Source organism: Sprattus sprattus (assembly GCF_963457725.1).
Source record: "Sprattus sprattus genome assembly, chromosome: 10".
Taxonomy (NCBI): Eukaryota; Metazoa; Chordata; class Actinopteri; order Clupeiformes; family Clupeidae; genus Sprattus; species Sprattus sprattus.
Window position 1 is genome coordinate 26,249,405 of NC_137908.1, and position 13,114 is coordinate 26,262,518.

Consider the following 13,114-nt stretch of genomic DNA (forward strand, 5'->3'; position numbering starts at 1 on the left):
AGGTGGGAAGGAGAAAGTCTGAGAATGGATAGAAGAAACAATGTGAGAGGACGAGGACAAGTGAGCACCATGTTGACTCCTTTGATTTGTGTCCCTTTTACTGTAGTAGTGTGTACTTGCCATTCAAACCTTGATTGTCTACATGTGATGGATGAGGATTGATTCAATTGAATTGATTCAATTTGCCACCAAGCCACGACGTGCCAGGCCAGCATGAGGGAAAATCCAGTGCGGTAACAGTGTGACACAGGCAACAATATCCTGAATCATATTTTCATCATTGGGTTTACAGTAACAAAACACAAAATCCTACCCTCCTCAAAATGATCCACATGAATCCCATTCATGAGAATTAGAAGGGTTTTATACTGTGAGAAGCAGAATGCCAAATTACATACAGAATGTCATTTGGGTCAATCTAAACAGCAAATAACCTTACAGCATTTGGAAAATGTGTGGTGCATAAATAATGCTGAACACTAGCTATTTTTTTTCTGGACTTGATCAAATGGCAAAGTTATTTTCGGAAGTCTCATAACATGCTGATTTGTAAAAGTCAACTGACAAGTTGTTTTGAGCATAGAGATTAGACTGTTAGACCGTTAGACCAGAGATTATGCATTTCGTGGAGTATCTAAAATAAGATGTCCCAAATAGTGTTTATAAATAGTAGTCATTTTCACTTTGGCCTTTCAAAACTGTTTTTGTTGACATGAGTGCACAAGCTGTCATTTGAATGTCATCACAACAGACAACAACGGACAGATCAACTTCCCAGGAGGAAATAGCAAGCCTATATCACTCACGCAGAGACTCAAGATATTGTGGCATTTACAGTTTTCATCTGTTGCTTTGGTACATTTCCGAATCATCCTTAACATTTTCAAAACAGTGCATGTATTGTAATACAAACAGCACCCCACAATGGATTAAAGCCTGCAACTCATTCAAAATGGTTTGTCTGGTTCTCAAAATGGAATAATTATGTCAGTGAATATGTCAGTGCCATCAAAATGCATGTCCATTTGTCACGGTTTGCCAAGTCAAGTCAAAATACCTAGTTATGTTGTCAATATTAAATGATATCCTGGAAGTATAGTCCTTATTTCCAAATAAGCTTTTTACTTTATCTCGTTCATTCAGTAATTTATCACCATACCAGATTATAGCATGTCTCCAACTAACTGAATATCATTTTCAGGTAACTTGAGTGCCATTTATTTCACTGTCAACAATTTCAGTTCAACAAGACCCCAAGTCATTTTTGAAGAATATTATAGTATTGTGCTTATAAGATAGGGGATATTGATTGAATCCCACAAAGGACTGTATAGCTGATAAACTGAAATAGGTGACAATCTCCACAGGTCTGTCCGGTCAGAACAAGAATGGATGCCAAAGGTCCAATGATGACTGATGTTTATTGAACACACACACAAAGTGAAGACATGAAAAGATGTTGAATAACACATATAGCAAACACTCACTATCTCAATGACGCACGGCAAGTGAATGATCGCAAATTAATTGTCCAACAAACTCCCTGATGCTCCTCTCTCCAGCTCTGCTCTTGACCCACAAAATGGTCAGAGGAGGGCGGGAAGGGGAGGGCAATCAACTGATAGGCTGACCCAGCTATCACCCCAGGTCCCGTGAGTGGCAAGCACAGTGGGGTGCACAGCTGGATGCAGCTGGTGGAGCAGCCTTTGTAACAGCCGCCCCAACTTAGCAGTGTTGCGTAGCAGAGTTCTTTCCAGTGACTCCAGCCAGTTGCATCCTGTGTTGATGATGGGAGTCTGATGGCAACGGGCCGCGTGTAGGTCCGGTCCATGACCTGGATCTGCGCTGTCCGTATGCTAAGGGGGTATGGTTCGATGCAACCACCCCTGCTGAAGAAGAATGCGGCCTGGAAAGCCGCAACCTGAAGGGTGAAAGTGGGTCAGCCATTTGGGAATGACTGGGCTGCGGCGCCAACCTCGGCACTCAGCACAGCCGTGCTGGTGCTTCCTGACGGCGTCTCTCCCCCTCAAGATCCAGAACCGTCCCCTTAGCTCAGCAAACACCCTCTCCAGGCCTGGATGCATGAGCCGGCTGTTACCATCCTGAATGATGAGCTTTGTGATGGGGTGATGAGGATCCAGCACTATGGGGTGCAATGCGTCTTCCTCCAGGGATTCACACCTGCGGAGCCGCCCCCCCCACACGGATCAGCTGGGCCTTTGTGCCGAACTCTGGAGCCAACGTGTGCAGTCTGTTGGCTGCAGAGACAGGTTTCCCTGTGGAAAGAAGAATTAATTCCTCCAGGAAGCAGTCTCTCTGGACTGTCCGGAGGAGAGCAAGCTCAGCTTGCCTGACGTCCCCTGCTGTGGGGTCTGTGGGTGTGGCCGCCCCATGACATGCTCTGATAGAGCCCTCCAGCAGCCCTTGGTAGCTGCTGAAACCCCCTGCATCTGGATGAGACTGAGCAGAGGTCACAGAGACGTTACCACAGAAGGATGACTTCCGCAGGTCAGCAGGCTCATGGAGGAATGGTTCATCTCTACCTGCTGGCTGTTAAGGCTTCTTCCTCTTCTTGCTGTCTTTGATGCGTGCCTCTGCACGGATGGACTCCTGACACAGCCGTTTCCCAGTGCCACACTGGTGGCCAAGGACGGACTGTTGGAGTGCTTGAAGTGGCAGGCGATCCACCTACACTCTGATGGTTTTCTCCTCCTGTGACCTGACAGCGGCTGTGTCCTGCTTCGACCGTGTGATGTGCTTCACATTCAGGGAGGGCAGGACATCCATCTGCCAGGGCTGAGCCATATGTTGGAGCAGCTGAACAGTTGGAGGATGAGTCCCAGTAAGTAGACACTGAGGGGTGGAGGACTGATGCAAGAGGACCTTGGCAGGGCCTTGCAGTGTCCAACCGAGGCGTGTCTTCAGTGCAGCCGGTCCAACTGGTGGGCCGAGTAGCACCCGCTCAACTGGGGTGATGAGATGAGGGTAGTCAGACCCAATGTGGAGCAGCGATTGGGCCTGACTGAATGACTGCAGAGGAAGACCTCTGAGGTGATGATAGGCCTTCTGCAGGGCTTTGACTGGGTATGAGTGGGTGGATAAGCCTAGCTCTGTTGAGGTGAAAGCTTGCTCTATCCTGAACCGCTTCTGAGGTTGACTGGCTGATGCAACAGAGAAGTTGACTGACCTCCCTGGCACAGACCTGATGTCCTGACGGATGGTTCGGAGTGCCAGATTCAGGCTGCGCTGGTTTCCGTGGTGGATGCTGTATCGGCTTGATGGATTCCACTGCCTTAACAGGCGAGGCTGGGCTCTGATTCCCCCTGGCGCCCCTCTGGCGGTCAGGTGGCTCTTCCAGCGGTGCTCTGGACATGATGAATGGCACATCATCCTGCTGTGTTGGCACCTCAAATGTCGGTGCGTGAGCAGACGGGCTGTACCCTGGACCCATATGCATGCTCTGCATATGGTCAGTCAGGACAGCCACAAGCTGTGGCGGCGAATGATGTGGGCGTGACACCTGACATGGCGATCTCTGCTCTGCTGCACTGACCATGTCGTGGTATGACACTGGTGGAGGTGGTGGCGGGAACGTGTCATCATCTGGTTGGACCACCAGCGGACGCAGGCCATGGCACACCTTGTAGGTCCTCCACTGGCTGAATGAATGCCTGACCTGTTGGCAGCGGCGTGGACGAGAAGTCAGGGACCTGAAGACTGGCCTTGGATACCCCACTGTCTGCAACGTGGAGTCGTCCTGATGGTGGAGCAGCGAAGCTGGTGGATTGAGCTGGTGGTGCATCTGAAGCACACGGTGAGAGGGCTTGCAACATCTGCAGTATATCCCTCCTGAACTGCATGTTGTTCTCCCTCATCTCCCTCAGGGCTTGATGGTTTCCATCCCTCATCTCCCTCAAGAGAGTAATGGCCAGTGACCAAATGGCCAGTGAATCTCACTGTTTACGACCACCACGGAAGCCTGGGATCAACTGATCCCGCTATCACCCCAGGTCCCGTGAGTGGCTAGCACAGAGGGGTGCACAGCTGGATGCAGCTGGTGGAGCAGCCTTTGTAACAGTGCTAACAATCACTTGAGAGACGGGACAGTATTAACAAATACAACCTGTTGAGAAACAATGGAACAATCTGGCACGCCACATTCATTTATTCAGAACCAAGTAAAGTTATCCAATCATGATGATCATAACATTTCACCTTCATTCAGAAAAGAACTTTGGATAAAGTACTATGTAAAAAAGGCAGTGATCAGCATTATTTTTGAGCTCCCCAAGTCCTTTTCCAATGCTGTTTTTGTGGAGAAAGTTTACCCCGACCCAAATTAGCACATTGGGTAATTTGGCATGCTGCTGCTTACCAAACCAGTTATTTTGGTTATGTTGGCATACATCTAAGATGTCACAATAAATAAAACTAGGCTGAGTCATATTTGTGTAAAACCTTGACATGCTTCTTTGGCTTGTGATGTTGTCTTTGCCGGTTTCATATCTTTGAGCTTGTCAACAAATACACATGTGCCATTGTGGAAGAAGGTGAAATCTCTCCCCCTTCTCAACATGGCCCAAAAGGGAAGAAGGACTGGACTCCCCTACCAGAATGGTTGGGTCTGGGTTCCCCCACATCTGTGGAGGGGTCCAATTGACACAAATTGGACCAATATAGCCCAATGGGCGGCCTTATATAAGGTGTGCCTCACTGTCTAGTGAGGGGAGACAAAGTGAACATGCGGTGAGAGAGCGGCGAGAGAGCGGCGAGAGAGCGGTGAGAGAGCGGCGAGAGAGCGGCGAGAGAGCGGTGAGAGGTAGGCTACATCTGTTTTGGGGTGATACCCGGTGTTAATAAAGTTATTTTTGCTAAGAAGCCACTATGTCCTGCGCCGTATGTTTTCCTATACTGCAAAACCCGCTCCAAACCAGCCTACATCCCACATCGTCCCACATCAACTCTGGCCATTTTCACACAGTCTCAAAGCCCAATCTGCATTTACGACAGTCGTGTAAAAGTGAAATACAATCCATATGTTTAAGTGAGCTCAGTAGCAAAAAATACCAATTTTCACATAATGGGGCTTTAAGCTAGCTATCCCTTCTAGGCACTGACTGTATAAACTTTGATCTGTAGTTGGTTGTGTAGGTTTCTTGTTCCAGCTATAGGGTTGTTCTATAAGGAGGTGTACCACTTACTCTGAGTTTACTTACCCAGGTGTGTCACTAAATCTTCCAGGCCTACATCAAGTTCACAAACATGCACAGTCAAGAAGGCAAACATGGGCCTAAAATCGCACAGTCCTTCATAAAATATAGTAAAAATTGTAATGTCTACTGGCTGACTAGCAAGATATGCACAATTAGCCATTTATATGCATTAATCACTGCATTTTCTCCATTCACATGATGAGACAAACAAAAGCCTTTTATGATATAAATAATAGCGTTTTAGGGAAACTGTAGTAAATATAAGGAGGCGTGGTTGGCCTAGATACTTGTCGTTGACATGGGAATTGATGATGTTGTGCTCAGCGCTTTGTCACACATTGAACTCTCATTGGTTGCTTTTAAAAGCGATTGTTTCTAGCCCAATTGGATCTCTGTGTGGTTTTCAAACAGACACGGGCACGGATAATGCCTCCTTCCGCCCTCCCTCTTCACCCTCCTCCTCTCTCAGTATCCTACCGAGTCTGTAGAACAGTGTGGCTGGATCGCGGAAACGTGCAGGCGAGACAGCATGCAATTATAGCTTGCTATTACAAGGTTTTAAATAGACTAGATGAATACGAATCATAAATTATAGTTCCGCGTTTTTATGGATCAGGGGGAAGACTACTTTGAATTATTTAATTCAATAACGTTATGCCAATCATCGGTGGATAGACAGCTCGTGCGCATCTCCTTCATCCGAATTCGACTACAATTTGCAACTTGCAGCCACATCCCGGTTCCTTTTCCCCTGCATTTTTGTATTCTTTCGGATGTGTGAAAGAATTGTTAAGGGAACATGCTTGATGCATTAAACCGCATTGAGCCAACTAGCTAGCGATATCTGCAACCAACCACTTATTTGACCAAACGCGGCTTGTATCGGGATGGCACCGTGGCGGATAGCATTCATCTGTTTACAGTGGGGTGAGTGTTAATGTTTTAATACACTCAACCACGTCCATCTGTCACACTTCAAACCCATTGGTGCGTACAATAAAGCTAGCATGCCGTCACGTTATCCCTGTAACTACCATATGGGATTAGTGATTTCCTTCACCGATGGTGTATGTGCTTGCGTTGTAGCTGGGATACCCAGAGTTGGATTTAAAGAATTCTCATTGATTCGGTGGCAGTCCTTCAGGGTGTCCTCAGTGGTGCATGCTAAATCACATCTCCCAGCCGCCCCATACAAAAAAAATGTAATAACCATTTTGCATAAACAGTGGAAGAACAGCGATACAGTTTCAATTGGTGGCTTGCCAGAGTTAAAAGCCCCCTCCAAAAATGATTCTTTACAACCCAGTAGGCCCATTTTTTTCAAGCATCTTCTGGATTCCAAAGACGCATCACGGACTTCTCATGGATTTTAAAATGCGTGAATGAACTGATGTTTTTTCTCAGTAGCCTGATACTAACCAAGCTTCGCGTTAATTATTGCTTGATCCGCTTAAGCTCTGTTCCAGACTCTCATGTCATTATCTGAGGGTGTGTTCCTATGACGCCGTGTTGTTGCGTAGTCTTGCGTGGGAAAGAGGGAAATTTGGTGAAACCTGTTCTAGTTTTTCAAGTCATGCTAGTCAGTAGTCAGATACAAACTGTTGTCATTGTCTAGCAAGGTGTGTCTGGCACTTTTGGTCATCATGCATCATGTCCAGGTGAATTCCGTTCAGGTAGATGATGGATGGCTGTAGGCTCTATGTCAGTATGAACAAGGCGTCTCCTTACACATTTGTGAGGGTTTTCGTTTTTAGTAATTTAGCCAGAAGCTGTTTCCTCTCCAAGATCCATGCTTAAAGTATTTAGCTTGAAACGTCATGGTAGGGAAGTGTTTGTTCTCATACCAGGAAATCTGTGTCTCGCCATGTCCTATTTCCATTTAAAAGGAAGTTGTGACATACTGTCACAAAGCAACCCTAGGAACATATCTGGTTTGGTGGACAAAGCTGCTGAGAAAAAAAATGGTTAAAGTACTTTGACAATGTACAAAAAAAAAAATTGACAATAGTATACATACCAAGGCCAGATGACCTATCTTGTTATGTTAACGAAAGTGAACAATAATTAGTGAATCCACCCCAAACCTGAATTAGTTCTTCCTTGGCCCATGCTAAAGCCTTCCACCAAGTTTCGTGAAAATCTTCCTGGTAGTTTCTGAGTAATCTTGCTGACAGTCAGACCAACCAATGGCAGCAAAAACACCTCCTTGGTGGAGGTAACAGCAAAATGATTTTCACATGTGAGCTGACAGACTTAAACCTGTCCTAAACAAAACAGTCCCATCTAGGCTTTTGACGAGGACAAAATTGCAAGGATATATTATATTATATTATATATTATATTTCAGTCTAGACAACGCTGAGTTGGTACACAAAAAACTACACTAAAAAGTAATCTCTAGGCTACTTGTCTAAAATGTAGTTAAACTACTTGTTTAATTACATGTAGCCCACTACTCCCCAACCCTGCATTTGGCTATTAATTGTTCAAAAGCTTGGCTTTACTTAAAGGCGCCCGAGGCAACATTAACGTTCAATCGTTCAATTTCTAGTCTTTTTGACACATAGTAAGTTTCAATAACACCAAACCATTACATATCGACATTCAAGGAGCAAAGATGAGACGTCGTTGTGTGGTGAGAACTGATAGAAAATCACGCTGCCAGCACCGCCGGTGGGGAGAGAATTGCCGACGGGAATCCGTTACTGACTCGAATCCTGTGCCTGTGTCAAAATCATAAAGATGGTCTTATCCAGAATATTTCCATTTTGATGCCCTAATGTTGCCTTGGGCTCCTTTTATGTGTTTGTAAATTGTTGAAAATGCATGTGATACAACTGAGGTAAAAAGATGGACACTGTCTGCTGTCATGGCAACAGAACAGCCTAGTTGATTTTGGTTAACCCCACCACTGTACTGTCCCCTGTCATTGATCTGTGGAGAAAGCACTGGGGATAGTAGTCACACTTTTTGCTCACGTGTGTTTCTCAGTTGTTCACAGTTTCAGTCTCAGCGCCTCATACCTCACACCTCATATTTAACATCACCAGTAAAATTCTTCATGTTGTGTAAATCAGTGTATATTGTAACTGCTGCATTATGGAGTTTGGGTCTAAAACTAGCAAGCTACCTAAAAAGGCCATTTGCAGAGTGCATGACTGAGGGGCATTGTGATTTGCAAGGGAGCCAACACTTTAGTGTTAGATTGGAAGTTACAGTGATGCTGACATGGATGGACATAATAGGGGAGAACCGGATCGTAATTTGTATTTTACAAAGAGATTGTACGAGACTGAAATGCAATATTTTGACCCACACCTGTCCTCTGTCAAATACAGTTCATTTATAGAACAAAAACCAATATAATGTAGGCTGTAGTAGGTCTATAATGTTGTCCAGGCTATACCTAGACAAAAGGATGTCATCCTAAGATGGACAGCTTGATAGGCTATCTAGCGACAATACAAGATTATTACTTATATTTTAAGTAAGATATGGAACTACTTCTATAGAACAAACTTCTTGTTTAAGGGTACATTTTATGTTTTGTTTGCACAATTTTTATGGATATTTTTGACCGGCATTTATTGGAGTTTTACTAATTTTACTTGCCAATCACGGAGCAAAAACTTCATCTGAAGGGGCAGCCCATATTGCTTTTGTACCTTTCTTCCTATCAGTCTTGTGATCTATTTATGTATGTCACAAATGTGTTGGGGGGGGGATACAGGTCTTGTTGAAATGAACAGTTATGTTGACACTGCTGAGGGGCTTGAGTGGCAGTCCTTATGACCCTGACTAGCCTAGAGGATTTCACCTTGTATAATTCTAGAATGAAGTCTGAGAGTATTCTATGAATGGCACCAGAGTGCATCCGGTTAGCCACAGGTGTCATTGTTTGGCTACATGCATTGGTCTGTTTCACTGATTCCAGATATTCAGATGCTGCTTGAGCATTCAGATTTGTTTGAGCAAAAGTTGTAGTTACCGTGTTCACTGACAATGCCCTGGGCCTTTCCCATGATGGGCTCTCTCATTGATCTCTTTTGATTAACCCAATTTTCTAAGCGGGTATTGACTGGTGTGTTGTCCCCCCCTCTCTCTCTTTCAGTAATCCACTATGTATTGTGCCGCGAGGTGATTGTTCCCACTGGCCCATTGTACCGTGTAGCAGGGTTCCCCTTGACTCTGCCCTGCGCTGTGACCGGTTATGAAGGCTCGCGTACACAAGACTTTGAGTGGTTCCAATACCGGACCGACACAGGTGGTCATCAGATCGGGGTGATCTCCACGCGGGACCAGGGCTTCCCCTACGCCCCTTTCCAGACGAGGGTGCGCTCAGGAGAGATCCGGGTGGAGAGAGACTCGGGGGACAGAGCCAGGCTTGTGGTGCAGAGGCTGCGGCAAGATGATCAGGGACGCTTCGAATGCTACACGCCTAGCACCGACACACGTTACCAAGGCAACTACAGTGCCTCTGTGGTGGTGAAAGGTGGGACCAAATTCTCTCTACAAATCCTGCCCTGATAGAACAGTGAGCTTGTCTTACAACTGTATATATACTGCTGAATGAAAGTTCTACAAGCTTTGGTCATTTATTGTGTTACTTCTAAAAAGTGTAGCTTCTGTAGTGCTTACTCAGTTTCACAAAAAACATTATACATTTGTGTTTTCATTTGTTTACTTTCACATAGCCCTACATTCCTGTACAGTGGCAGCTATAATCCTAGATTTGCCACGTGGTGTTAAGGGGCCAATCATCAATCTTGTGTTTCCCCCAAGCACCTTGAGACATCTTTGTATGTGAAAGTGTGCTATACAAATAAAATGCATTATTATTATTATTATTTTCTGGCAGTGATCCCTGACACCCTCCTCATCAGCCACCCCCGCACTTTAAGTGGCCAGCCCATGACTGAGGGAGCGGAACTACAGCTCACGTGCAAAGCCTCCGCTCTGTCCCGGCAGCACACCCACCTGTCCATCACCTTCGGCGTGCGGGGTGGTGCGGAGACTGCCATGGGCCCTCCGGGGGCCCAGGGAAACACCCTGCGGGAGATCATCGCCATTGACCGGGGGCTGGCGGTCACCCCCAGTCGTAATGGCTTCTATGAAAAGCGCTATCAAGCTGGTGAGATCTCGCTTGAAAAGAGGATCGGGGACAGCAGCGGCGACCTGTACGTGATGAAAATCGGCGCCCTTGCCCCAGAGGACTCTGGGTCTTACTTCTGTGAGGCGGCTCAGTGGATCCTGGACCCAGACAGCACGTGGCAGAGAATCGCGCAGAGGACCATGGAGCTGGGCAACCTGACTGTCCAGCCTTTGGGTCAGTCCCACAGCTTGCAGATCACGAGTTGGCTTAATGTGCTTTTCCATTGCTTGCCATGTTTCGGAGAGAAAATGGATTTCTCTGACACAGATTTTCCCCTTTTGCCAATGTCTGAATGAGGAACAGGCATTTTGTTTGCTTGCTCGCTCAGAGAGGGCACTGACCTCTCCCTGTGAGTGAATCAGGCCCTCTGTCTGTGTGTCATCTGGCTCACTCACAGGACAAAGTCCATGCCTTTAGTGTATTCTGAACCCTATGTGTATACTCTGTGCTGCCTGGTGCACTCACTATAATGGCATAACTGCTCAGCTCACAAAACAATGGGAGCAGCTAAAGTCGGAGCTTAATATAGGCCCTCACTGCCTGTATTGTTAATCTCATTAGACAGCCTGTGCTCTGCTTCTCTAAAAGTCTCCCCTGATAGACGAGTGCGGGCTGTGTGTCACCGCACAATGGCCTGATGCTTCTCCTTTGTGCCTTTTTGTGGTAACAGCCTATATTCAGTTGTGCGTTCTTAAATTCTTTTGCTGGATTGCGATAAAGAATGCACAGTACATAGACAATGCTCTGTATGCTATTGTTCAGATGGAAAGAGAGTCTCGTTATAATACAGTTTCATTTAGTATGTCAAACTTTTATTTAGGTGAGTTTCCAACAATAACTTTTTGGAAATTTGGAAAACTTTTTTTGCCTGTATGCGATCAACTAGTAAGGTCTGGAAAACTTTAATGGAAGTAGATTTGATGAAAATGCAGACTATCATACTGTAATCCAGTTATGCTTCAACATATTCTGTCCTCTCCTTATCTGTGTTTTCTAATATGTTTGTGTCATTCCAGCGGACTCCCTGACGGTGAGCTCCACACCCAAAGGCGAGGTGACGCTGCTGGTGGGCTCCCCCCTCAGCCTGACCTGTGAGGTGTCTGGGGTGGGCTCCTGGACTCGCTCCTCCCTTCTGGTGCAGTGGATGAGGCGGGGTGCGACAAGCAGCGACGGCTCTTCTGGAGGTGGGGTTGAGGTGGAGGTGGCCCGGATCGGCCCAGACGGTGTGGTCAGCTGGGGGGACGACTCCAGACGCCAGGGGGCTGCATCCATGGAGAAGGAAGGGGAGGGGAAGTACACCCTTCGTCGGTTTGCAACGTATCCGTCAGACGCTGGGGTATACCGCTGCGCAGTGAGCGTGTATGCTGGAAAGCTGAACCCGGGACCTTCGGCCCCAGCCACAGTCACCCAGAGGTCTGAGGGAGTGAATGTCAACGTCAAGACTAAAGGTACAAAGACAGAGAAGAGTTTGACTGGAATGGCAGCCCAAGGCAACTCCAAAAGACAGTGGAAATTGTATAATCGATTGAGTTCATCCGTTAACTTCATAAATCTTTATTAAATTTGCGTTATTCTGCTGAGTGGACTTGAATGTAATGCTATCTTTCCATTATACCCCATCGCCCTCCTCTTCCTCCTCAGATGTGAGTGTGGTGGCGGTGGCTGAGTTGCCTCGTGGTCCGCTGTTGAAGAGAGGAAACACAGTGGCCCTGCTTTGCAACGTGTCCGTGACCACCATGGGCCCCTCCCAAGTTGAGATCCAGTGGCTGTGGAAGCGGGAGTCTCCGGAGGGCCTGGGGGAGAAGCCCATGGTCGATGACTCCGGCCGCATTGTGGCCTCGCTGACCTACGACGGCATGTCCCGCATCTACGCCAACGGAAGCGAGCTGACCGTTGACCGCCTGGCTCCCGACTGCTACCGCCTGAGGATTCACTCCGCCAGGGTAGAGGACCAGGGGCACTATCTGTGCCAGGCGGCGGTGTGGGGACAGGACCCCAACGGAGCGTGGTACAACACCGGAGCCAAAGCAGAGTCGCCCGCGGTCCGGGTCTACCTGTATGCTAGAGGTGAGAGTCCCACTACTATTTCCCATTCTTAAAGTTTGTCTTCAGAAGTCCTTGAACTGTGCTGTTTCTCTGATGTCAAATAGATTTTCTTTTAATCGTCTTCTGTTCTTTCTTTCTTCTTTCCCTCTAGTCATGGATCTTCTCCTCATACCTCTAGTCATCGGAGTGTCGTCTGCCCTCTTCGTGGGTGTTGTCATCATTGCCACGGTGACTTGTTGTTTCATGAGGCGCCTGGCAAGGCCACGCTCCCAGAAGTAGGTCCCACGTGGTGTTTACACAGGGCTGTCCGAGCCTGTGATAAGACACACGTGGCACATTGACAATGGAAAGCCTGTTTGCTCTCTCCCAGCTAATGCACATCTATAAGAGATATAGATGTGCAAACATGGGATGGGGATTATGGTCACGCTTGTGCCAATTTTTCAAAACAATGATCAGACATGATGAGAACCAGCTGAAGATAACTGCACAATTAGAAGAAAGATAGAAAGAAATAAACATAACCCAAAAGACCTCTAAATGTTTCAGATGTACTGCTGTAAGTCTGTTCACATTTTGAAATGTGAAGCCGGGTTCTTCTCTCGCTGTTCTCTATGCATGAACGAATAATATATTCACTAACCTTCTAAGGACCATTACCATGGACAGTGAACCTCTGGTGGAGAAGAGGATGTATAGGTGA

At 46.7% G+C, this 13,114-nt stretch overlaps 1 protein-coding gene across 1 annotated transcript; it reads left to right on the top strand.

Annotated features, from left to right (window-relative positions):
- Positions 1–6,100: 6,100 nt before the first annotated feature.
- Positions 6,101–12,690, top strand: igsf8 (immunoglobulin superfamily, member 8; the record flags this gene model as incomplete). The annotated part of the gene is made up of 6 exons (XM_080845708.1): positions 6,101–6,140; positions 9,325–9,705; positions 10,072–10,539; positions 11,382–11,813; positions 12,007–12,432; positions 12,563–12,690. The coding sequence occupies 6 exons, from the start codon at positions 6,101–6,103 to the stop codon at positions 12,688–12,690; spliced, it is 1,875 nt and encodes a 624-aa protein (XP_080701834.1).
- Positions 12,691–13,114: the final 424 nt, after the last annotated feature.